Below are 26,695 nucleotides of genomic sequence, written 5' to 3'. Positions count from 1 at the left end.
TTCCTTTTCCTTTGCCCCATCATGTGCCATGGCTTCCCAGAGACCGAAAGGACAGGATAATAAAGGTGAGGATCGTGCTGAGATCTGGTCGTTTAAGTTGTTATTGTAACAGATGAATTGTGCAGGTACCTGTAGGTGAGCAGAAGGGTATTGCTCTTAGTCCGTATGGATAACATCTGGAACAAAGGAAGCTGTGCTTTGTTTCAAAAATAACATAAACTGTTATTCATACGAGCTTGTTGCATCCCACTTAATGCTACTGCGTTTACAGTGGGAAGGACTATCTGTTAGTACTAACCATAATAATGCTCTTCGTTTCCTTAAAATAAAGCAGATTTCCACATAAAGTCACAAGGATATGCCTATTCAATGTATATTTTTACATACTTTCGCATAGTCTTTTCCTGCTATGTTGAATACAGTTGTGTTACTGGTCTGCTGTTGACTGATATATGTTCTGGCTGTCATATATAGGCCTGCAAACTTAATTATTTAAGGAATTTAAAATAAAAAATAGTGAACTTCTGATAATAAGCTTTTTATGACAACTCCCATGCTTCATTTGAAATTAAATTTAATAACAAGTCATCTAAGAAAATACCTTGATGATTACTGTGATTGCTAATAAGTGTGTAACTGTTTAGGCTTAGAAACTAACAATATTCAACTCATAAATGCTTTTTAATATAACTTAGCCTGCCTTAAAAATCCAGCTACCTCTAGTTACAGAAAGTTTGACACTATTTCCTATGTTTGTAAATACTCTTTTACCTCTACTCTCCCTGACAAACTTTGCAGAAATGTTCTGGTAAATTCCCAAACTTGTTTGCTAAACATGCTATTTGGTGTAGTGTTACTTTTAGTTTAGTTTAGCTGTTCTATGAAATAAGCAAATAAAGCAACTAGCACATAATGTGTTTGACCTTGTTTTCTTAAATTTAAAGCAAACAAAATTATTTGAAGTGACCTAATAACAGTTTTTGTTTTGTATATCTGTCAGTAATAGGTTTTGAATGCTTTTCACACTAATTTATGCTTAAGTAGGCCTTTGATTATGGCAGATATTTCTCTTTTACACATGAGGAAGTTGAGACTTAAATTTTCCTGAAAATGTCAGGATATCTAGGCGCTTAGCAGTAACCTCACCTCGTCTTACTTTAGCCAACTTAACTTAAGCAAGCAGTGAATAACACATGCTGGGAGAGCTGTGAATTAGTTTCTCAGAGTTCTAATTATGGACCAGAACAATAGATGCTGTTTCCCAATATTTTTCACAAAATTCTTATCGATAATTATTTTTTTGGTCAGAGGTAATTCACATGAGTTGTCTATTCACTCTTGACTGTAGAGTATTTTATTTTTTAATTTACTCAAATTTAGTTTTATAAGCAATAATATAAAGAGAAACCATTTTGGGGAAAAATATTATCCCTCGGTCTTCTTATGAGTCTTCATCTGTGAAGAAGAAATATGACTTTTCATAAAGTGACATAGGGTGGAACTCTGCTGAAATGCTACTAAGCAGTATTGTGATATGTTGTAACCTTTTTCTTCTAGTACAAAATGGTTCGTTACATCAGAAGGATACAGTTCACGACAACGATTTTGAACCTTACCTTTCTGGGCAGTCAAATCAGGTTAGTGTATTTTTAACTTAGTTTTTTTTTCTTAGGCATGCTGTTGGCGCTCAATTTATGGGATTGTGTTGAGGGAGCAAATTCCTTAAATAGAAATGGAAAAAGAAATGACTAGCATATTGTGTTACTCGGTAATACAACTAGCATTTGTGCTCACAAAGCTAATATTACTCTGCATATCCAGATGGTCACAAGTGAAAATGAAGTTAATGCTCCGACCAGTGTCTGCTGATTGCTCTTCAAATTGCAGGTTATTGATACGGTTGGACAGACTATTTGATCTTACAGTTCTTTGATAGATGAGTTGCATGTGGGAGTCTGAAGGTTCTGCTTTTGGACTCTCCTGATTTGTATAATTTGTATAATCCTAGAAATTAGCATAGTTGAAATTTGGTTTTGATGCTTTCTAGATAGCTTGTAGAGCTGCCCCACTTGCTTTTTACATGTCAGCAAATATTGTTCTTTCATGTCCTCCGAAATATCTTAAGAATTAAAAATGTGTTATTTTAAGAGTAAGGCACTGTAATGTAAACTCTTAATATAATCCAGTTCATTATAATGTATATTAAATCAACATCCGTGACTTAAATACCATTATAATTGAAAATATCTTTTAATTGAAGTAATTTTTGACTTAACATTCAAATCTTTAAAGCGGACAAAACGTATAGAAACTGGAGATGCAAAAAGTTTTCTTTCACAAATGTAAAAAAAATACCATTTCAGAGACCGACCTACCAAGGTACATTATTATTTCTTGGCAGAAAGGCTAGGTATTATGTCTTACAAGGGAAATTTATAAATCAGCCTGAAGCTGATAGATGCCACTGTTAATATTGGTGACATCACTGAACTTGCTTGCAAAAGAAAATTATTCTACATGCTAAAAAAAAAAAATAGCATATCGTGCTGTTCTGTTTCATTTGTGGAAATTGTGAATTGCTCTCTCTTGAACACGAGAACAAACAGTATCAATTCATGTACTGTGTATTAAACATTCTTGTTAGGGCAGTCGGATAGATGGAGCTGTGTTACGAGTTTGTTTTGGATCATAGCAGCTTTCGGGAAGGGTGCAAACTTCAGCACAGTGTAGATATGCTTGAGCTCATTTCCATCCTGGAAGCAATCGAGACATAGCACTGTGGGAGTCAGGACAAGTGTATATATGATAACGTGAATTGTCTTCTGAGCTCTGCACTGTGTGGGTTCCGGCTCCCAAGCTAAGCTTCCTAGTCCTCTGCAACATAGACGTGTTCTCCAGACTTAAACGAGGTTAAAATGATTTAATGGGAAGCATTTGCTCTTCTCTGGAATTAATGTACTGTAGCAGGGATAAAAGCAGGAAATTTGTGGGGGGAAAAAGGAAGTAAAATTAGTTTTGAAAGAAACTGATGTTTTCACCTTCCTCCAATTTTTTAAAATTCTACTTCGTCACATCTGTATGTAATTTTTAATTACTTAAAACCGAGATATGTTTTTGTAATGTGAAATACACTGAACATTAGACCTCATATAGAAAAAATGTAGAGCCATCTATTATAGTTTAATTCTAGGAAATTTGTCTTAGCTGTCAACAAGCCCCATTATTAGGTTTAAATGGAAAAATTGCTATGACTGTTGGAATTTCCATAATTCTAATAAAGTTTTCTTACATGAAAGCATAGCTCCATTGACCAGTTTATTTGCTGCAGTAAGAAATTGGCATGCTACAAGAAACAATTGTGTAGGTCGTCTTACAATTTTAAGTAGAAAGTGACAGTAGCAGTAATTAGGACTGTGAGATTTTGTACTGAAGACAGCCATGTTTCTGAACAAAGCTTTATTATCCAGTTATCCAGTCAGATTTATTCAGCCTTTTGAAATCACTGCAAAATATGTGACTTACAAAAAAATTTGAAACCAACTGGATATTTTAAAATACTTTAAGAAATTAAAACCCCAGCTGATACAACAATATATTTCACATCAAAGATCAAATGTAGGTTGGTAATATTGTGTTAATTTCATATATTAAAAATACAAATTAGTCTTTAAAATGAGTATTGAGTATGTGTTATAATCAAATAAAATATAAATGTCTTTCATCTTTCTGTTGAAAACTGCTCCGAAGTAGTGGTGCCTTCTTTTCTTTCCATAAAAGTTCTAGTATCCAAGTAGCAGTAGTTAGTTAATACAGATCAAATTTGAGATGCAATAGCCTTTTGTTATAAAGCACGCTAAAAGTACTTTTAAAGGGAACTGAGTGAAGTAGAGTATTCCTATATAAAGTTATACTCAAAGCAGGAAAAGCATCCCCCATGTAATGTCATCCAGAAGCAAAAGATTATTCATAAGTAGCAGGGAAGTAGTAGCAAGCAGCGTACTTGGGGAGACAAAAGGATTCCCTTCCTGATTAACAGAATGGTTGGGTTTGGGGTTTTTTTTAGTTAAAAAAAAAAATAGGGAAGGATACAGAAAGGTCAAGGATAAGTTTGTTGAAATAAATGTACTGCTGTTGCAGTGAAGGACTTCTGTCAGGGTTTCTTTTACACACTCTGGCATAAAGCCAGTCAAAACAGATTGAATGTTTTGTAAGCATGTCTGCTGAAACTTTCCTTTAATCTTGTTAGAATCCTTGTGGAAACTTTACAGGCTGTGTGACAGGAGGTGACAGTCTCAGGAATTGTCTAGAATCCTTTAGCAGAAATATTTTAGGACAAAGCACCTGCTTTCTCTAGGCTTACTGTTTTCGGTCTTAATAAATTCTAAACCTGTAGAATATAAGAATATAAGTATCTCTAAAGAACTGTTTATGTCTTCTCCCTTTCATCTGCATTTGTTTTTACATTTTTCTTAATATTACACTTTGAGATATAACATATAGCAGCCTCAAAGTGAAGTCTTTCAGAAAAATGATGTTTTCATATGCTAAATATTGATTGTTTTAGCTTGGGAATCTCAGAAAATTTAATGCATTTTAGAGGATCTTCTCATAGGAAGGTGGGTTGTGTACCTCTTGTTAATGATAGACTTTGCACATAAATAAAGGCAGCATGAACAGTAGCAGAAATTATTTCTTTTGAATCAATAACACTGGATTTAGGCTGTTTAAATCTCAGAGGTGATTGCAGTACTGTGTGTAAGTCTTGGAGGCATTTTATAGTATCATTCTGTATATGGAAAGCAAGGCTATTGAATTACTCTGGCTTTGGGGTGTCATGGGAGGGAGTTGTTGAAAAAGGAGCAACACAAGTGACTTTCTGTATAAGTTGGGTATTATGCTTATCTTCAGCAAGGAATTTTTTTACTTCATTTTTTGAATGAGCTGAGAAATAATCTGATTTTTGAAAAAATGACTGAAGTTCCAGTGCAGTTTTGCTGATTTTGCAGATTTTTTTTTTTAAGTTTGAAATCTTGCAGTTTGAAAGAAATCTTAGTTCCTCTTCTTAAAATAATCTTTCTCCATGAATAAGGAAAGGCTTGCTACTCTTTGACTCATTAACAGGAGATGTTGACCTTCCCTCCCTCTCACTGGTAATTACAGTTAGTGTCAGCTTGGAAGGTCTCCAATATATATGCTTCAAGTTTATTTAAACAGGAATAAAACCTACTTTAGAATATTCTGTATTTGTTCTTTTGCATTGTTGAATATGGGAAACATACGGAATGCTTCAAAATCGGGTGTCAGCAGAAGATTTAGAGTGGAAGGAAAGGCTTCTCAGCTTGGTCTAAGAAGCAGTTGAAAGGGAGGAAAAGCTAGAATTTCAAAGAGGGTCTGCTGGTTTATAACCGGTCAGTCTCTTATTTCATAGAGCGGAAAAGGTGGCCCGTTTGGAAGGACAGTCAGAAACAGTTTTGTACATTTGTAACTTTACTACTGAGGGAGGAAGAGACTTGTGCAAAAGGCTGAATAGGGTCTTTCTGAAACAGTTTGGATGGCATATATCACATGCCATATTTGCATATATTTGTCTCTAGTATACCAGTCACCTTAATTTCAGTTTGTAGTTGTTAGGTCTGCTTACAGCAAACTTGGCATGCTTCTTAGCGTGTGATCTCGCTGTGTCCTGTCTATGTTGCATGTTTTACCACTTCAGGTATGTGTTGCTTGTCAGGGACTGCTGGCCCCTCAAAACAATTCCATAATGAGGACTGTAGTCATATTTTCTGTTATATGTGCTGTCATATTAAAGTAATTTCATCTAAAACTTCTCCCATGTAGCGATCCAGAAATACTAAATATCCTTAGTTCTGAGAGACACAAAATATATTGTTATGTAAGTTCCTTGAAATATTCTGGGGTATTGGTAGATTAAATAATTCTAGAAGAAGCCACGAAATACCCTTAGTAATGTAAACAAACTTACATGGTTTCGAAGTCTTGAGTGCTAACCTCATTGTAGGTTAAGTCTTAAGTACTAACCTCATGGTGAGCCACTAGTCGTGGGGTGTGTTACAAATACCCAGATACTGCATTTCAGCCCTGAATCTTTCTTGGAGTGTGAACTAAGATCTGTAATTAGAAATTAAATTACCTTGTCTCTATTGTTCTTTTCTACTTGGCGATGAACAGTGTTGTGGCTGTTTATACATGAAGGGGTTTTTTATATCTGAAGTTACCTTTCTTTTTTTCTCTTAACAGAACAGTAGCTATCCATCAATGACTGATCCTTATCTGTCCAGTTATTATCCACCATCTATTGGGTTCCCCTATTCTCTCAGTGAAGCACCATGGTCTACAGGAGGAGATCCTCCTATCCCGTATCTCACCACCTATGGACAGCTCAGTAATGGAGATCATCATTTTATGCACGATGCTGTTTTTGGACAGCCTGGGGGTCTGGGAAATAATATCTATCAACACCGTTTTAACTTTTTCCCTGAAAACCCTGCCTTCTCGGCTTGGGGAACAAGTGGATCCCAAGGACAGCAGACTCAAAGTTCAGCATATGGGAGCAGTTACAGCTACCCGCCTAGTTCACTGGGCGGTACCATTGTGGATGGACAAACAGGATTTCATAATGATACATTAAATAAAGCTCCTGGAATGAACAGTATTGAACAGGGAATGGTTGGACTTAAGATTGGTGGAGATGTTACAACCTCTGCGGTGAAAACAGTAGGTTCTGTTGTCAACAGTGCTGGGATGACAGGTGCCCTCTCTGGTAATGGTGGATCTAACGTAAACTTGCCAGTATCTAAACCAACTTCTTGGGCTGCTATAGCTAGCAAGCCTGCGAAACCACAGCCTAAAATGAAAACAAAAACTGGACCTGTAATTGGAGGAGCATTGCCTCCTCCACCTATAAAGCATAATATGGACATAGGTACTTGGGACAATAAGGGTCCTGTGGCAAAAGTTCCTGCCCCCCAACAGATACCTTCTCCTCAGTCTGTCCCGCAGCCACAGCAACAAATTGTTCAGCCTCTTCCAACTCAACCTCCTCCATTGACTCAGCCGCAGTATCAGACCCCTCAGCAGCCACCCCAAAACCGCTGGGTAGCTCCTCGCAACAGAAATGCAGCTTTTGGCCAAAGTGGAGGAACTGGTAACGACAGCAGCTCAGCTGGCAGTACCCAGCCTAACCCTCTTCCAAGTGGCGAGTCCCATCCTGTTCTTGAAAAACTGAAAGCTGCTCACAGCTATAACCCTAAAGATTTTGAATGGAACCTTAAAAATGGACGTGTGTTCATAATAAAGAGCTATTCTGAGGATGATATTCATCGTTCCATTAAGTATTCTATTTGGTGTAGTACGGAACACGGCAACAAACGCCTGGACAGTGCTTTTCGGTCCATGAATAGCAAGGGTCCAGTCTACTTGCTATTCAGTGTCAATGGCAGTGGACACTTCTGTGGAGTAGCAGAGATGAAATCGCCTGTGGACTATGGCACCAGTGCGGGTGTCTGGTCTCAGGACAAGTGGAAGGGGAAATTTGACGTCAAGTGGATCTTTGTGAAGGATGTGCCCAACAACCAGCTCCGACACATCAGGCTGGAGAACAATGACAACAAACCCGTTACAAACTCCCGTGATACACAGGAGGTGCCCTTAGAAAAAGCAAAACAAGTGCTTAAAATTATTGCTACTTACAAGCACACGACCTCCATCTTTGATGACTTTTCTCATTATGAAAAGCGCCAAGAAGAGGAGGAGGTGGTGCGGAAGGTAAACTTATTAAAAAATTTATTTTATACACAGATATGGGGAAAATGAAATGTGAAGGCTGCTATGGTGGAAAAAATGTAAGTAGGAATTCAAAATGTTTTTAATATATCTCAACTTGATGGTTTTATGTGTGTTTAGCAACACAAAAAACAAACTGATGCTTATTTGTCTGTGACAATTTCATAGCTAATGGGTTTCAAAGCAGAAAGTTAAGCAGTAATGCAGGTAAAGGACATCATATCCAGTTTTTTGGAGTTTGATTTATTTTTTTATCTTAAAATCGTTAATAAACTAGAAAATAGTTTCTGTTTCAGAATTGGATTCTGCCAATGATTGCCACTTAAGTTTTTTGCCTTATAAATATGAGGTGTTTTAACACTGTTTGACTGGAACCGGGCTATCAAAATTTATACCTGTGTTGGCATTTGAAATTTGTACCTCACCTTTTAAGAGCAAGAAGCCTGATCTTGTTTGTTCAGTTGATCTCTCTGGAAAAGAGTTACATAAAATTGCTGGAATAGTGCTAGAAAGATTGCGTTTCTGCTGCTGAAGTCACATGTATTATTATTTGGGTAAATAAAGGTTTTCCATTCCCAGGTCTAATCTGTCTACTAATTCTTGAAGTTTTGAGTGAAGATGTAGTAAGAGAAATTTGGGCAGCAACTGGGAAAGTGTAGTAAAAACTTACATACGCTTTCATGGCTCTAACTCTACCGCAAGAGACATCTGTCCCTATCCATCCCGTGACCTCAGTTTCAAGAATGCCTTTCTCTAATTAGGCAGTCTAGAAGTAACGGACTGACAAAATAATAGGTGTCGGGATGTAGTAGTCACTACTACTATCACGAGCTAGTAGTCGCTAGCTAAGTAACGCTTGAAGTTGCTTGATACTGGTAGTGTTTCATAGACTTTTTTTGTGTAGCATATCAAATAAAGCATTTATTTGACAGGCTAGTTTAGTGCAGCTCACACTTGGCTTCAAAATGTTTTTGAAGCAAAGACTTAATGCATGTTCCTGGCGCTTAAATTGAAGTTGCCATTTAAAGGTTTTATTGCCATTTAAAAATGCCGATAAAATTGCTTTAAGCTCTCTTCATAGAATGTACCCTTAAATTATGAGAGAAAAGGAGATCAGTGTCTTAAGAACTTTGTAGCTCAACTTTTCCTAGCCATCAGATACGATGTGCATAGCATACCTCAACGCAGCGGGGAAGGAGAGCTTAAGAGTTGAAGTTTTTCTTGTGTGCTCCCTGTGGGGTTCCACAGGCTAAAAGCCTTTACTTCAACACTTCATTCCTTCACTAGACAATTAGCAGTTCAATATTTAATGCAACCTGTATCTTGGAGAGGTGTTCCCTTATGTAGGAGAGAATCTTGAATAAGTCAAAAGGCCTCGGTTCCTTTGTCCAGTGCTTACAGTGTACAGGGGTGATTGTTTTGGGTTTTTTTTTAATGCTGAGTCTCCCTGTGATTTTCTGCCAAGTCTGGAGGGGAGAATAACGTGCATGTTCGAGGAGTGAGAGTACTGGGAAAGTGATAGGAGAGCTAGTCTTGAACAGTTAACTTACTGGCCTGAGAAGATCCAGGTGGCTGCGTACTGAACACTGAACTTCCTTTGCTTTGTAGTAGCTCAGGGGACTGATGTTCAACTATTGGGCTGATCCCGCTTTGGGTTGTTTTCAGATACACAGCTATTTCCCACTTTCAGTTCAAGTGCTGATACAATATTCTTACTCAGGTCGCTGCTTTATAACAGGATCAGGTTTTCAAAATAATGCATTTTTTCTGCCTCATTTAAAACTGAGGCTCTAGCTTGTATGACGATTCAGAAAATAAACTCTGAAGTGTAATTTAACATTTCTTAGATTCCTCTGAAAAGCTTAGAAAATAGGACAATATACAGACAATTGAAGCACACTGAGGAAGATGATAGTGCTAGAAAGGTAAAGCAGATTGACAGGGAATGAAAAATGAGATACTGCTTGTCGGGTTGCATTCTATAAAGCTATTGTCTGGAAAGTTAACATTTTCCCTGTCATCGACTAAATGAATTTTAGAAGCCCAACTGATTGCTAGAAGAGTTTTTTTGCAGGATATGTACACACTTAAACTTCTTATTGTTGAGAAGTTTGTGCTATTGAAGTTGAAGCCTTCCTGTTATGCAAAGTTAACCTTCCTATGACAGTAATTTTTGAAGAATCTTATTGCCAGTTAAGGAATCTTACAACCTAATTGACATTTTCAGATGTTCGTTGTATATGTGCCATCTTAATTGGTTTTCAGGTTGCTGTGTTTTTGATTCATTATACTCTGCTTAGCAGTAAAATTCCTTGTTGAAATGTTGTGCTTCCATTTCACCACTGTTGTGATTACAAAGGGCTAGAATTCTTAAAAAATCTCCACATGGAGGGCTTGAATGCTTTAATGTCATTTGTACACAAATATTTAGTAGGGAAGAAGAAGTTCATGTAATCTGTACAACGCAAGCCACTAGTATTTCAGTTCTTTTCTTTAGACGATTACAGTTTGTTGCTAGCCAGTGTTTCCTTAACTAACGTGGGCAGTGTAAGTGCCAGTGTGTGCTCTCTGAGTTTAACTGACCTAGGAACCAAATCACCAAATGTGGATTAGGCAGGTATGATGCTGGGTGAAATTCTCTGAAGTGCCAAAGATTCATCAGTGTCACCAGCATTGCTTAAGGACTGTGTCATCATCTAGAATTGAGGGAAGATTTATTCATGCTGAGGTGTAAGTCCAGCTTTTGATTTGCCATAGTAATAAACTACTTAAGCCCGGTATGGTGACCCAGATCCTGGGACAGGAGTAATAGGAGGACATTGGTGTCTGGAATGAAATAGCAAGAAAGTGAGTGGCATGAAATCCCTCCAGACCCTCCTAGCATTTCTCAGTCAGTTTCCAGGGCCACTACAGTGTCCACAAAGAGAGCAACTTCTATATCAAAGCTCATGCTTTTAAAACGTAAAAAAGTTGCAGCATGTGCGAGAGAACTTCTTTAAAAAGAAAATACAGTATATTGTGTCATTAATTATTAATATTTCCTATAAACGTGCTTGCATAGTCTTAACAAAATTGTCTTCCAAAGTTAAAAAGCTTGTAAAGAAAATAAACGTTGCAAACTTTGGTATTTTTTATTTGCATCTCATGTGGTAGGACAGATGGGTTGATCTACTGTCAGCAGTTCGTCTTCATAGATCTGTATTTAACTAGATGGTCGTAGTGACTGGACTGGACTGCTGTGCTGTCACCTCTGAGCTGTGTCAAGGCGCTCAGCTATTCCAAGGTCTACACCTTGGTGTTGTCCTGGAAGAGCTGAGTAGTTTTATCTCAGAAAGCTCTTGAATCACTAAGCTTACTGTTTCTCCTTTTGGGTGATTAAATATTGCAAAGTGTTAGCTAGTGCATGTTGGCACTTAGAAATACTCATTTTCTTCTAGCATTGTGTAAGTATTTCCTTTCAGAGTGCTTTCTGTGAACACATTCATTGACACAGAACTTTTAAGGATGGAATATTGTCCTTCCATCAAAACTAGTTAAAAAACATCTCTATTTTAAGATTAATACTAATTGTGTTTCCTGATATAAAGATAACGTTTATATTTTTGTGTCAGAAGATGAATGCTTTCATCCCACTGACCTTAACAAATAAAGTTTAGTAGGAAGGTTGACAGCTACTTCAGGCTGAGGTGAAGGGAACAGAAGTTTGACAGGGATGAGTGTCTCCAAAATGGAAGCTTCTGCAGGTTTTGTGAAAACCTGTTTTTCCTGTGTCTGAAGGCTATACATATTAATGCCACGAAGGAGAAGTATGCAACAGGAGCTCCCCTGTGAGGTATCAGAGAATTCCCCTGGCAAAGAGAAACTATGAAGGCTCCGGATGGATCTTCAGAACCAAAATGAACAGAGCTTTGTTAGTTGCTTACAAAACTGCTTGTTCTTGCTTGCAGTAGTGCTAAATAGCAGTAAGGAAGAGAATTTGAGAGTTAGAGCTTCTAAAAAGCAGCCATGCTCAAGAGCACGAAGAATTGTTGCACCAGTTTCCTCCCCATCAGTTTATATGGTTTCAGACACTTTTTAAAAGGAAGACTCAGATTAGCCCCTGAGAGAGAAAGCAATCAGCAAGGTAGGAGGAACTGCTTAATAACTTGCTCAATAAATAGCACTTTTTACTGAATTATAAAGCCTGAGCTGAGTCTCTGAATGCCATGAGCATACTTTATAGATACCAGGTAGAAGTCTCAGGTGATAGCCTGTCTTCTATTTATGTGGGACTAGTCCATGAGAATGGAAGAATTAAACTTTTAAAGAAAGTGGGATTATAAGGGTCAGTCGATGACTACATAGAAAACTAAAAATAAGTTATGTACGGTGGCAATGGGAAAGAATGGGCTGATGAGCATGGCAGGGCAGTGAAGCAGAGTGAAGGGGATTTGCCACCTTAGAAATGGAAGTAGGATGGAACTACTTCTTTGGAAGCCTGAGAATGGGGTTGATGTGATTCAGTCTTGGATTCTTTCTAACCACCTTTTGATTGAAATGTCAGGCAGCCATAAGTCCTTTCCATTAAGAACGTAGACCACCTAATACGTTCTGATGCTCTACCACTAAAAAATGACTTTCATTGGCAGTTCATAATAAGTCAGCAGCTAAAAGATAGGGGAAATATAGATTTTTTTTAAAAAAAAACAACCCACCACTTTATACAGTCTGTTTTGTTCATTTGGTAAAACAATTTTGCTATCTTCTGTCTTAAATCATAGATTAAGAATTTATACTAGACTTTGACTTAATTTTATTATGAAAATGGAAATATTAATATTATTCTGCCTGGAGGCAGAAATCAATATATTCCATTAAAAAAAACCCCGAACTCTTCTGATTTTATGCTGTGACCAGCTGAAGTAGCAAATATAGTCTGTTACATTTATAATGTTTGGTATATTTACAAATAAGCTTTACATCGCAACAGAAACAATTCTGAGATGAATTTTATACAGAAAGATTCCACAAAAGAAGTAAAATCTGAAGGCGTTAGTTTAGGAGTTGACTGTTGTTTATGCTTAGGCTATTTCACAATTTTCTTGCTTGAAAGAGGATTTGGTGCCATATTGGTGCATTCAAGTACAGTACACAGTCATCTTTACATGCCTGTCTTGCAGTATACAGTCTGTTTTAAACACCATTAGGGTGACATGGCAAACAGTAAGGCTGAGCCCTTTCTATTCAGTCTGCATGGTGTCTTAGCTGGAAAAATGCACTGGCCTAAAGATACAGCAGCATATTTTATTCAGCTTGTCTTGCTGTCTTCTGCATGTTCTGCAACTTACGGGGCACCTGAAACAGTTATTGAAAAAGTCCCCCCGTTTTTGTTACTGCGTTGTTCAACTTGTCTGCGTAAGCCCTGTGCAGAGCCTCTGCTCTACATCGCAGCAGAGGCATGACTGCTGCTGGGAGAGCACAAGTTAGATGGTGACCTGCAGCAGTTGAGGGATGCCTGCAGGTATCCCTTAGATTACCTTTATCTGTTTTCAGTATTTGTGGTTAGCAGAAACTCTTGAGAGAGACTTCGAAGAGCCTACTGGCTTCTGTACTAGAACGCTTTTAGAAATTCTTGGGTTGTTCAGTCTAGCCGTGCTGGGTTTTATCAGACCATGCAAAAGCACATAACTGTTCTTCCACCTGATGATGTTTTGTTTTGTTCCCCCCCGTCTTGTCAGGTATTTCACAGTGCCTCCCAGAATAGCTGAACAGATGAGAAGGATTAGGAACAGAATTTCTAGAGAGCTCAAATCCTACTTTTATTGAATGTGACTAAACTCTGAAATCATTTGAGCGCTTCAAAATTATACCGGTTCTGTGAAGTTCACTAATCTATCGTCTCCTTTATGCTCTTGTATTGGTTGTGCCACTACTGCAGTAGCTAAAATAATCCAGGAAGTAGAATATTGCAGGTCCTCTTTCTGCTTGGGAATGTTGATATTCCATACCTTTCGTAGTATGGCCTTCATCTGCTGTCAGTTTGAAGTGACTGGGCAGGTAGTCATTGAGCTGTTCCACTTGAAGCTGCACTTTAATATTAAGTTATCAAGTCCTTGGGCTTGGCAGATACATACAATATATTTATAAAATGTAGCAGCAATGTTTTAATGAAGTGTGTAATTGGGATCACATTAGGGCTGTTATATTACTAAAAACTTTTTGCTTGTTCATTTGACTAAAAACTTTCTTAACTTTTAACTTTTTTCTCTTTGCAGGAACGTCAGAATCGAAACAAACAATAAGAATAAACATACAGTTTGATATATATACTAGAACTGATATTAAATTCGACTATGAGAAACAAAATTTAAGTGTACTGGTGCTGTATCCTGGCATCAGGACAAACTAAAGCTTTCAGCTCCAATATATCTTCTCGTGCAGGGGAAATTAAGTTGTCGCCTCTTTAAGTACATTGTAGTTTATTTTTGCCCAAGTGGATCTGCATTAATTTGTATCTTTTTTTCTATGTAAAATTCTGTAGAAATCATTAATAAAGGTGTGTCTGTTTTTATTTTTTTAAGTTGGTAAACAGTTATATTAACCTAATGTGGACCTATACATGAGCATACTAAAGTGTCAGTGCTTCCCAAAGACTTTATTTTGGCACAAATTACGTTCCTAGCCAGATATAGAGATTATGGAGAATACATCACAAATCTTCCTTTATCCTCCTCCCAAACCCTTTTTCTTTATGGCGGAAGTAAGAAACCACGCATTGATTTTTGTCATTTAAAAAACTTTTAAGATACTGCACTTCAGAATTTTGAAATGAAAAAACTAAATTTCTGATCACTTTCTGCAGCTGCTATGCCTCTTTATTTATCTGTACAATTACACTTTTAAAATTGCTAATGCGCCATGTTGGTTTTTTCTGTCTAGTAGAAAAATCAAATTGTCAGTGAAATTGTTTCTCTGGAAAATACTTCCCTTTCACGTTCTGTTAACCAGTGCTTCAGTGTGCATTTGTTATACCATATCCTGCCGAGAGTGAGCGAGATGCTTTCTCTCAGCCATAATTCTGCTTTACGGTTTTTGTAGCTTAATTAAATAATAATGTGATGCTATCAACATTGCAGGGGTTTTGGACAATGTGTTTAAACCTGTTTCAGCTTTCCGGTGTTATTAGTTAATTGCAGATCATTTTTAATCCTTCCCTTCATTACTCCCTCCCACCCCCCAAATCCTAATGCCATTTAAAGTTTTTATACCAATAATGCTGAGCTTTAACGTAGGAACTAATAGTACGGATAATATGATGGATTATGCCTCAGATGTTTAAAATTGACAGTGTGTATGTCTAATTTTTTTCTGTTGGATGAGTAAAAAAACCTGTTTTAAGAAACTGAATTTGCTGTCATGTTTTTGTGGAGTGAGGGGACCGTCGGAGAACCTGTCACCAACTGGAGTTCCAATTAAGCATGGAAATGGTGCTCATGTCCGCTGCTCTAGCACACTGAATCTGCACGTGTTTATTGTAGAGGATCTTTTACTATATTAGAAAGCAAGTATCTTCTGAATACTATTTACTCCAAAAGGACCTCCAATTTAAATAAAGTTTAATCTGTATCATTTAGACTTGTATTTAGAACGTATAACTCTGTCTCTGGACTGTTACTGCCTGTAAGGGGTAATGGACAGCATCAGATTAACTTTTTCCTCTAGGAGAATACAAGCCTTAATAAACAATACATATTTAGCAAGTTTGATGTCATTTTCATTTTTTCCCTACTTTCAGTTGTCTTCCTATGTTATAATCGCCCTTTGTGCTGACTCGTGAATTAAGTCTAATTTGAGGTGTGTTTTGATTGAATAACTTCATGATTGCAGAAGGGTTTCACAGGACTTTACAGAGGACATTTAAGCTGCTTTGAACGTTACCATGCCTCAAAGGAAACACATGCGTGTACAGTGGCTGTCACTTGTACTTTCCTTTCTCTTTGTACGGTAGAGAACTTCCAGTTCTTTCTTCAGCTTGTCCTATAGCCCTCAGGAGGCCGTATCGCAGACACGGGTCGCCAGGATGAGAAAAGAACTTTCCGAATAGGAGTAAAGCTCTGAACGGTTTCTTTTAAAGCAGTTGGCTATATTTCCTAACTCCAGCTTTAGTAATTCAACTTGATACCTTTTTTTTAACTGATGTTTTGAAGCAATACTGCATTTCATAAATATGTTGCCATCTAATAAAAGCACCTGCTGTTAGTTTCAGTTGTTACGGCAGGATACTTGCAGTGGTGATTCCAGAGCCAAAATTAATTCAGCTCCCTTTGGACCCTGAAGAGAAAAGTTATGCAACTTTTACTTTTTTTCCCCCCAGATCTAAAGAAAGAAATATCTTTGCTGTGATATACCTATAGACTTCAGGTAAATATTTTCTAATATTTAAAAAAACCCAAAAACACAACCCCAAACCAAAAAAAAAAAACCCCAACAAATTGAGAGCTTTTAATGAAGCCAGTTTGGCTGTGGTGTTAAGAAAAGTTATGATGTGTCTCAACCTGCTGTCTGGCTTTGTGGGTAGCAGAAAAAATTTGTAACAGCTTCAGCATGCAGAGATTTCTTACAGATACTGCAGCGCTGTGGCTGGGTTGTACAGCAATATCTGAGTTAAAGTGGGGAGAAAATTTAACAGCGGGTAAAATAATCACTTTCATTATGACCACGTTGAGTGTTAAGATAACTGAAATGCAGACTGCTGGTCATTCTGATTTTCAGTCAACTGTCATTTCAATTTAAAGAGGCGCCTCACTTTTTTTGTTCCCTAGTGTTCAAATTATACTGTGAGGGGGGGGGAAGCATTCTTCCAGTGTCCATTGTAGAATAACTTCATGTCATCAGTCTTACTTACTCTTTATTTAATCCAAGTAGTAGTTCTAAAAGAACCTGTGTGCTCTGGGAATTCGTGCTTAAATTCACTCCCCAAATGAGTTGCTTTTTTTGATGTTTTTAGAATTTGTGTGTGTTTGACAGTATCCCTGCTGCCTTCCACTTCTAAGCCAAATGTAGCTGTACTGATTACAGAGTTAAGTGAAATTATTTTTCTGGTTCGATTACTGGTCGGTGATGGCAGCACATTGTACTGCTCTGAAGCTGTGAACGTTACGTTATTAGGCAAAAAAACCCGTATTCATTTGTGGGTAGTCACTCCAAAAATAGTAGCACTGAATACTTAATCTTTATGGAGATTATATTTGTGGCTGTGAAGGATGGTTTTAAGTGACTTGAGCTTGTAGAGAAAATGATCAAGTTAAATTACACTGAGATGTAAGGACAGAAACAGGCAGACAAAACCAAACAAATTCATGTTCCAGATTACTGCTCTGCCATAACACAACACGCTCGTAAATTAAGGTCAGACTTTGGTTTTTACCTTACTCATTCTTGGGAGATGGAAATAGGGTATGTAAAGTTTAAAATCCTAATTTTTTTTTCTTTACTTTCACTCTTTGAAGGACTGTTGATACTAAAAGATGTGAGTGTTTCTTCACAAAATACTTGATTTTTGTTTGGAGAACTTACTCAAAGATATTAGTGAGATCTCAGTGAAAAAAATAGTATTTATTTCTTATCATTGGACTGACCACAGTGCACTAGAGAGCATGGACAAGTTGTGACAGAATGTGTCTTTGCTTTTCCTCTTTAATAATGAGTGATTTTATTTGGCCAGGGAAGATGGAGATTCCAGTAAATGTGGGCAATAAAAAACTTGTAGGCAAAGATACTATAAAACTATCAAAAGCAAAATAACTGCTGTAATGTTACTGCCCTTGTCTTGTACACCTGTTGAGAAAAGTAGTTGAGGGGAGCGAGGGAAACATAGTTAAAGTAGCAGATAAATGCAAAAATGAAGCACAAATAATATCCAACGGGGGAAAAGTGTGTTTTTATCTAATGCTCCTTTCCCTGGTCTCTCAGTTACTTTGAATTCTTTATGTTGAACAATCTGTTTCACTTGGAAAAGCTCTGGCTTTTTCTGACAACAGTGCTTAGCATCTGCTCATTTTAGGAGAAAGCTGTTCGCTATTTTTGGGAAAGTGCAGGTTTTTAATTGGAATTTGTGATGCTGCCCAAGAATAGTGTGAGTGTAGCTGTGGCTTTTTCTGTGATAACCACCTCGGTTGCAGCCTGCCTTGTCCACAATCCCTTTGAGAAAGAACAGCTCTTGTTCAGCCTATTTTTAGAAGTAAGGGAGTTGAGTCAAAACGTTGAAATGACTTAATTGGGGGGTGACTTGGCAGAGGGAGATGCTGGATTTCACGAGTAATGTGGTTCAGTCCGACGGACTGTTTCATAACCGACATCGTTCTCACAGTACTACTCCCAGGTCACACGTGTTGGCGCTCTGACCTAATGTTAGGGTGAATGGGATTGTCTTGTGTTTGGATGTTACTGATTTCACAGCTTTCCTGTCTTCAGAAAACTTTTGTTGGAAAAAATCCTTTCAAATTGGCTTGCATATTGCATATTCAGTGATGCATTGTATATGCGATGTGATGACACTCCGTAATACTTTTAATTTCCTAGGAGAGTGTAAGCAGGGCAGAGCTTTAGGAATTACAAGAACAGCTTTTGTTCCCTGGTATGATACTGGATTTATTTCCTTATTTTGTGTAGGATCATAATTTCAGGGCACCTTTGTAATCCCTTGGGAAATCCTACATAAAAAGAGCGCTGCCTTGACTTCTGTATCATCTGTCTGCTTTCTGTAATGTCCCTGATCTCCCTTTTGTTCACGTTCCTGAGGTGAGTTACCGACAGCGCGAGGAAGACCTTGGAGACATGCTTTCTTCAACATGCAGGACTTCATAGAACTGGCATCTACACTGTCTTTTACTGAATCTCCTTTAATTTGGAGAGCGTAGGAGGTTTTATGCCATCTGTCTGTTTATAAGTTATTCAAGAAATTATTTTTACCTGGGATGTTACCATGACAACAGACAGTTGGTGAAGGCTTCACCAAATGCATTTCTAATGTTGTCCAACTGCTGCTAAATCAGTAGGGTCTGGTGTTTTGCTGTGGTTTCAATAATGAAGACAGTGTGAAAGAGGTATAAATACTTGTTTTGCCAAATCTGGTTCTCCAGGTGTTTTCAGATGGGCAGTAATACATATTGCAAGCAACCTTCTTGATGCCCCCCCCCGCCATTCTGTGGGGTGAGAATAGGAAGAAAGTAGATTTTATCAGTAAATGATATATTAATTATACATATATTATTAGGGAGCTTTTTTCATCATTTGTATCTTCTGTGTAGTCCCTCCATTAAAGTATTGCTACTCTGCTATGTTCCCGTTCACAGCGTTGTTGGAAACTGCAGCACAGTTTTGATTTCTGTGCTCTGCTCTTGTGGATCTACAGATTGTAACTTCAGCAATTCGATTATGGATAACATCTCACTCTCTAAGAGAGCTCTGCATCTCCCTGAAAGTTAGTGGTCTGTAAACCCCCTTAAGAAGTTGGAAACCACTGATGTAGGAAGTGTTCTTGCTGCTGTTGGCTCTCCTGTAGCAACACATTTTAGTTAGCCGAAAACACTGCTGGCAGGGACACTGAACATACTGATTCTTGCAACTGAATGCACTTTGCTGAAACGGTTTTTAGCCTGCTTCTGCTTGCCGCTGGCAAGTTGTGGGGATTTTTGTCATATTTTACCCTTTGCAGTCCCCATGCAAGTGGCTGCATAACTTTGTTGAGATCTCTCTTCAAATCAAAATACTAAATTGTAGTCTACTGAAACTAACAGTGTGCAGTAGGTGGACAGTCATGCACTTAATCACACCAAAGTCAGTGCTTTTTCGTTACACCTTGTTTTATATGTAGTACCTGCTTAACTCGGCTAGCTTATTTCACAATGTTCAGTCTTTGGAGCCAGGGTGTTGTAGTGATTTATGCTTTTTTCATTAATGCTAGATCAGCCAACAGAAATTTGGAACAAAAGAAACAATTAAGGAGGTGTGTCAGCGTGTTGCATCACTCCAGTAGGTGTGCAGCATTTTAAAAGTGAAGGTGAGGGAGACTGCTTTGTGTCCTCTAGTTTTATATATTTGACCTCCGTGAACAGAAATTACAACTAAAACATTAAAACTGTAATAATTCCTTGTTTGCTCTGACAAGGAACAAGAGTTCCTAGTTTTAACCTGTTAGTCTGGTAACGGTATCTTTCATTGTTCCTTGGCTGTACACTTGGTTCACATAACTTGACAGTTCATTTGTCATCAGCAAGGTTAGAAGCACGGTGGGGTTTTTTGGTCCAAAAGCTCTGTCTTTCTAAAAATGCCACTTCAGAACAGGGGGGTGGTGGGCAGTGTCAGGAGAAGAAACAAAAAGCAATTTTTATCAGCTGGGAGTAAAGACAACTCCAAAAGATTTCGTGATGCTGAGCAAAGAGCAGCACTAATGAGCTCCTATGGGAAAAGTAATCTGCCCATGGTGAGTAAAATACTAGATGGGGAAGAGGAGTGATTTTATGAGCCAGGTATCATTTCAGATTTTTCCTTAACTTACTGACCTTGCTGAGGATGGGAAAACTGCATGTTGCTAATTCAGTTATTTCAAAGCATGTGATAGTGGAAGATAAATCCTAGGAGGAGAGTATTCATAAAAGACTGGCAGGCAGGGTGATCTTTAGACAGGCTTTTATTATTAATCCATTACAGTGTATTTTAAATAATAAATACAACCAAGGATGTGAACCTGCAGATCACAAATTGCACAGAGGTTCCTCCTGTTAAGTTTCAAAAGCCTCCTGGTGAAATGAGAGTGGGTTGTGAGGCATAACCATCCTCAGAAACATACACAAAATTATCATCTGCTCTAGTGAATATGACCTGTGTTATGACTTGAGAGAGCACACAGCCCGTTTCCTTCTCAGCACCTCCTCCTGACAGACTGATGCTCTAGAAAGTTAAGTGGCCCCTAGACGTAATGAAGAGGGTGAGTACAAAGATACAAGGTATTTATAAAGCAGTGCTTTTGTGCTTTTCAGTCGTTGAACACACGCAGTTTTTCATTCAGAAATACTCTGGGCATTGAGGTCATTAGTAGTCAAAAGCCTGTGGAAAAGCTTGCTCTGCAAGCGGAGCGTATGAGACCCTCCCCATCAGTTCTGCAGTGTGAACAGAAGGGCACACTGGGGGCCAGGGAAGCTAAACCTGAGCAAAGTGGGGGGAAAGGTGGCAAATGTGAAAGTGATCCTGTGATTTTTCTTATTTGTTTTTTAAAGTGTGAGGGTGTGGTTATGTTAGAGATAAACGGAAAGGTAGGAGGAGGGGAGGGAAAATAGGTGAGGCACAGTATGTATGGTCATCAGCTTCACCAACACACCTGCAGTGAGAAGCCCACATGGGCTTTCCCGAGGGAGTCTCGTGGCTATTAAAGCATGGCCCAGTTGTTGCTCATACAGCAATAAAGAAGCTGTTTGAATTATTCCCAGGAACCCAGCTGTGCCATTAGTCAGTCTGGTAAAGTTTGTCCGGAGGCAGAAAGCATCTCTAGCCTGGTGACTGCAGCAAATGTTCAGTCCGTTTGAAAGATTAGTTACAAGAGCCATCACATCGCAGAGAAAGAGGGATTTGTAGACAGTACCCCCCTGACACCTCCACCCGCAGGAAATGTTGTACCAACAGGAGCCCCACAGCCCTGGATAGTTAAAATGGATTTTCTTTGTGATCTAATGTCATCATTTCCAATGCAGTTAGTTTTGCAGCTTTCTCAGACTTCATTCTACAAGGCACTTTTCATCCTCAGTAGAATAAGAACATTCTGCACATAATAAGCCATTACTTTTTCAAAGAAATCGCACTCTGGAATAAACACTGGGATTTCTCCACTAGATAGCAGCTTTTATGTATATGAGTGTGTGTATGTTATATATAGATATGTATAATCATATACGTATTTGTGTGCTTCAAAGAGAGGTACAGTAAGAAATAGCGCTGGCTTTTTCTTCATACAAATGAAAAGGGGGTGACCGTGTTGCCGTGTGTCTGAGCTGAAGTGAATTGGCACGGCCCCAGACACTGCTGATTTCCACTAGCTGGCAATCTCGCCCTGTCTCTTGTAAGTGCATTAAAAGTATTAATGATGATAACAAAGAGAAATGTGGAATGATTAAGAAGGAAATAAAACCGCAGAGGAGGGAGGAGGTCTGGAAGGCACAGTGTACATCAGAGACTGTTTTCAGAGCTAAAGCAGAGAAACCAACCTCTTTTTCACATTTTTAGAAAACCGTTGTCAGAGAAGTGCTCTGGTGTGATGCCCAGTTGCCCATGCTGTAAAAGCACATCCCACGGTGGGTGATTACAGCCCACTTGTGAGAACAGGGTTCTGCAAGGATGGGTTTTCCTTCCTGCAAGAACTTGCGGATAAATAAAAAAGCAATGGGTTTGCGAAGCTCTGTAATTCTTTTACAATGTAAAAGCACTGATAAGATAAGGATTTTATTCAGTATTATCTTTTCTCTAGTAGTAAAGCTGGTTTAAGACACTTCAGCTATCTGTCGCTGAGGGCTGCTCCCCTTCCCATTACAGTCCTGCCCATACTTATTTTTTTAATTGAACCCTAACTGTAAAAAACAAAATGCCTTATTTCAGTGATTGGATTTACACCCTAGGCTGCACAGTTAGCACAGCTCGTGCAGGGTAAAGGATCAGTATTAGCAAAGCTGGAGAAAATGTAATAGCAAACTGCATGCCAAGAATCCTACTGCAGAGATCCTGATTGTCTCAGTGGTGCTAATTTGGTTGTTGCTGATATAGCTAACAGCATTGCCATTTCAGTGGCGATCAGTCGAGCTCAGTTAGATGAGCCAAAGGGAGCTAGTCAGTGCTTTGACTCTTTCCATAGGTCCAACTGCATATTTAGGATGCCTTTGTAGAGATGTTTGTGACAGGGCAAGGCCTTTGTGTTAATTTAAACTTATAGATATATATGGGTCACTCTGAGGTGACCCATATGACTGGTAAATTGTTCCAAGAGTTCTTAGCACCTGTTGAATAGAGAAGTAAGTTATTGTGAAAATAAGCTGGTTTGTAGTAAATGGTGTGAGTGCATCACAGAGTCTTCTGGTGACTTCTCAGTGTGCCTTGCATCCTTCTCTAGCAAATAGATTCATTAACTTGTGTGGCCTCTGCTGCCCTAGGGTCAGGATGGGTTTCTTTTTCCCTTGTGCTGAATACTCCAGGAGTCAAGCATATTTTAATTTTTTATTTTTTTTTATAGCATGCTTGCTAATAGTAGCTCACAGATTTATGAACTTGAATCTTGGCTGCCACAGTAAGGTGACTTCCACAAGGCAAGGAACCCCTCTGGCTGCGGTCTTTGAATTGATGCACCTAGAGCTGAGAATTGGTCTGTCTCATCAGTGTCAACCAAGCAGTGAATTCAAGGACTACAGCTAAAAAACTCGTCTTTACTCCAACATGACTAAGACTGGAGTTTTCTCTTATGTCCCTGCTCTCAGGTTACAAAGCTCTGTGAAGTTAGATGTTTTTTAGGTGCCATTCGCCTGGAATTTGTTCCCATATGCATCAGTTGCAAAACTCTTACCGAAGATGATAGGTACAAAATGAGGTCTTTCTGTCTCTCCCCTACCGTTCCCATTCGTCTGCAGGTTTGCGGAATGCATGGAGGGAAGGATAAGGGGAGTGTAACTCCCAGTTAGCACCATCTGGCATAGCTCATGCTCGGGCCTCCCGTGATGTGATCACAGCCTTGCAACTGTTCCATCCCCACGTAGATGGGGCCTGTGCGTGCTGCTGGCGCTGTTTGTTCTGAGTTTCTGGTTTTGTTAAAAAAAAAAAACAACCCCAAAACAAAACCAACACCGTTAGAGCAGAAAAATGAGGGAGAGAATACAAAAAGCAGAATTCCAGCAACTCTGTTTGAAAAAAGGAGAGAATTGTTTGTTTGGGGCATGAGGGGTCATGGAACATGCTGTTCAGAACCGAAATACAGCTTCCTGCCCTAGGGAGCTCTCTGTCTTACCTTACTGCCTTTTGTTCTGCTCCAGACAAGCTGGCTGTATTGCTCCATCCCAGGAATCATTTCCTTCTGACATAGAAGGTTTCCATTAATACCTTCCTGCTTGCATCTTTGTTTCTGGGCAATTTCCAGAGCATTAAGCCACAGCACATCCACTTATTCTGGGACTCCCCATCTCAGTCATTAGCTTCTCTTGCAAAGCCTTGTCCACTGCATGCTGCAAACCTAATTGTGCTCCGCCTGTTTCCTCCGCTTTGACTGCTGTAGCAGTTACAGCCTCAAAGAGCTCCATCAGATTAACCACAACTGTTCCTAGCTGAAACCACCTTGGTCCCTATTACTCAAGCTGTGCTTTTGCATTTGATCTTTTAAATGCTTTGTAATGCTTACCCCACCATTGACGTGAAGCTAATTGGAATGTACCTTCCTACAGCACTTCTAGATCTTTTCCTGTAATGATGCCAAAAGCTGTCCTATCTCTGGGGCCTGCACCTGAATTTAGCTGCGAAATGACGGGCTTTCAGGAGATAAAGTTTTGCATCAGGATTTTGGTAGTGTAAATTTATGACTTTGTCTAGCTATTACTTGCTAGCTGCACTGGGAAAGGGGGGAGCCTTCGGTGTGAGGGGTTTGTGAGCCAAGGAGCTGCAAGAGCTTCCCAGCAAAGCATGCAGCAAGGTACAAACCCTTGTGCTGCCAGCAGACAGAGTCTGCAGTAGAAGACTGCCAGGCAGCACAGTAAAACAGCCCCCCGTGTCCTTCTGCTTCCACTGGCCAGTTTCCAGTGCTTCTTTGCTACACCCCAGTTCCCGCCCTCCCCTTATTTTATTTTGTCGTGGTTTAACCTCAGTCGGCAACTGAGCACCACACAGCCGCTCGCTCACTCTCCTCCCGCCGGTGGGATGGGGGAGAGAATCGGAGGAGTAAAAGTGACAAAACTTGTGGATTAAGATAAGAACGGTTTAATAATTGAAATAAAATAAAATCCTAATGATTATAATAATGATAAAAAATATACAAAGCAAATTATGCACAATGCAATTGCTCACCACCCACCAACCGATGCCCAGCCGGTCCCCGAGCAGTGTGCCCCCCCCCAGCCAGCTTTCCCCCAGTTTATGTACTGAGCTTGATGGCACATGGTATGGAATATCCCTTTGGCCAGTTTGGGTCAGCTGTCCTGGCTGTGCCCCCTCCCGGCTTCTCGCTGGCAGGGCATGAGAAGCTGAAAAGTCCTTGACTAGTGTAAGCACTGCTCAGCAACAACTAAACCATCCATGTGTTATCAACGTTGTTCTCATCCTAAATCCAAAACCCAGCACTGTACCAGCTACTAGGGAGAAAATTAACTCTATCCCAGCCGAAACCAGGACATATTTCCAGACACTTAGGCATCAACTTCTCATGACTTATGGTCCAAGCCTGCGACTTGGTTGCCCACAGATTTGGCAGCCTTGTGCCTCGGCATCGACACTGCACAACCTCTCTTGCTGCAGGACCCTGTGGGATGACTTTTATGAGGGTACCAAGCTAAAGTAACTCTTTAAAAGGGATGTTGCTCATTTATAAGCATGCAATACGAGACCTCTCTCCTGTGAGCTGATGTACAAGCTTTTGACAGATGATCTAAAGTGCACATATCCCCTCCTTTCTCCTGCTTCTACTTTTTTTTTTTGCCATCTGAATGCAAGAGACTTGACACATCACATTAGGTGATTTCTGTAGATCTCATTTAAATTCCACTCATTTAGAGATGCTGTTGGAAAAAAGTGAGCTAGGAGCAAGCTTCCTGTATCGTGCAATAGCTAAAATCAAGCTCAGCAGTTACAAGCAAGCCTTTCATCACTTCTTTGTGCAAAACGTGAACAGCTCTAAATCAGATGGCATTTCCATATGGGAAGGGATACAAACTTTCCTGGAATAAGGTGCAGGGGAGGGGAGGGCAGAGTGGAGGTTACCACTGTGCAGTGGCGTGTTAAAGAACATCCAGTCTCCCTGGAGGCTGCGTACCACGGTTAAGCCAGGAGGGGCAAGGCTGGGGAAGGGGAGGCTTGGGCTGGCTCTGGGGACAGGGAAGGAACATGTTCATGTGGCTTTCAGCTGGGAAGCCTGTGGAAATGAGTGAAAGGAGGTAGAACTAGTTGCTCAGCTAAGGGTGAGCGAGGTGAAGACTGTAACCTTCCACCCTTAGGGGAGAAAGGGCTTCACATGGTCTGCTTTATCACTGCACTAATTTGCGGACCAGCAGGAAAGGTTATGTTCCTTGCACACTTCCAGCCTTGTCATTTTAGACACGAGCTCTTGGTCAACATCCAGCGCATCCGTGGAAGTGGTGGCCCTGGCATCCAGTCTTGCTGTCTGTAAGATAAATGATCTGTGCATGAGCAGGTCGGCTGGTGTTCTGAGTATCCAAAGAGGGGCCAGGGTATGGAGGGAAGGAACCGGAGCACATTATCTTCTGACATGGGGGAGTAATCCAATGCCTGCTTTGTATCTTGCATCGGCAGCTCGTTTCCCGCAGGTCCCTGCAGCCTCTTGCTAAGATGGAGAGCTAGTGCCACCTTGTGCACAGCATCAGCCATGCCTCCCACCTGGAGGAAAGCTGTGCGAGAGCTGCCTGCCTCTTCCCCAGCAGCCCCTTGCACTCTGCAGAGGGGACAGAAGGCACCGGGAGGCAGAACTGATGGGTAACAGGCTGGCTGCAGGAAGCCTGGCCACTTTTCCTCTGTAAGGCCAAGAGGGTTTCAGAGCTGAGTCGGAGTGGCAAAGCCAGTGGGGGACAGGGACGATGGACTAAAAAGCTGAGGGTGAAAGAATCTGGTAGAATGTCACTTGTGGTTGTTTCTGTAAATGTCAGAGCAGAAGGGTGGCTCTCGC

General features: G+C 39.7%; 1 protein-coding gene across 1 annotated transcript; it reads left to right on the top strand.

Moving 5' to 3' along the window:
- On the top strand, positions 1-15,542 carry YTHDF1 (YTH domain family, member 1). The gene is made up of 4 exons (XM_009326809.1): positions 1-65; positions 1,558-1,637; positions 6,259-7,785; positions 14,058-15,542. Exons 1-4 carry the CDS (start codon positions 29-31, stop codon positions 14,082-14,084), a joined length of 1,671 nt encoding a protein of 556 aa, XP_009325084.1. The 5' UTR covers positions 1-28; the 3' UTR covers positions 14,085-15,542.
- The last annotated feature ends 11,153 nt before the right edge of the window (positions 15,543-26,695 follow it).

The sequence above is a fragment of the Pygoscelis adeliae genome, unplaced genomic scaffold, assembly GCF_000699105.1.
Source record: "Pygoscelis adeliae isolate BGI_AS28 unplaced genomic scaffold, ASM69910v1 Scaffold286, whole genome shotgun sequence".
NCBI lineage: Eukaryota > Metazoa > Chordata > Aves > Sphenisciformes > Spheniscidae > Pygoscelis > Pygoscelis adeliae.
Note: the sequence above shows the minus strand (reverse complement) of the source record. Positions and strands in the feature narration are given on the sequence as shown.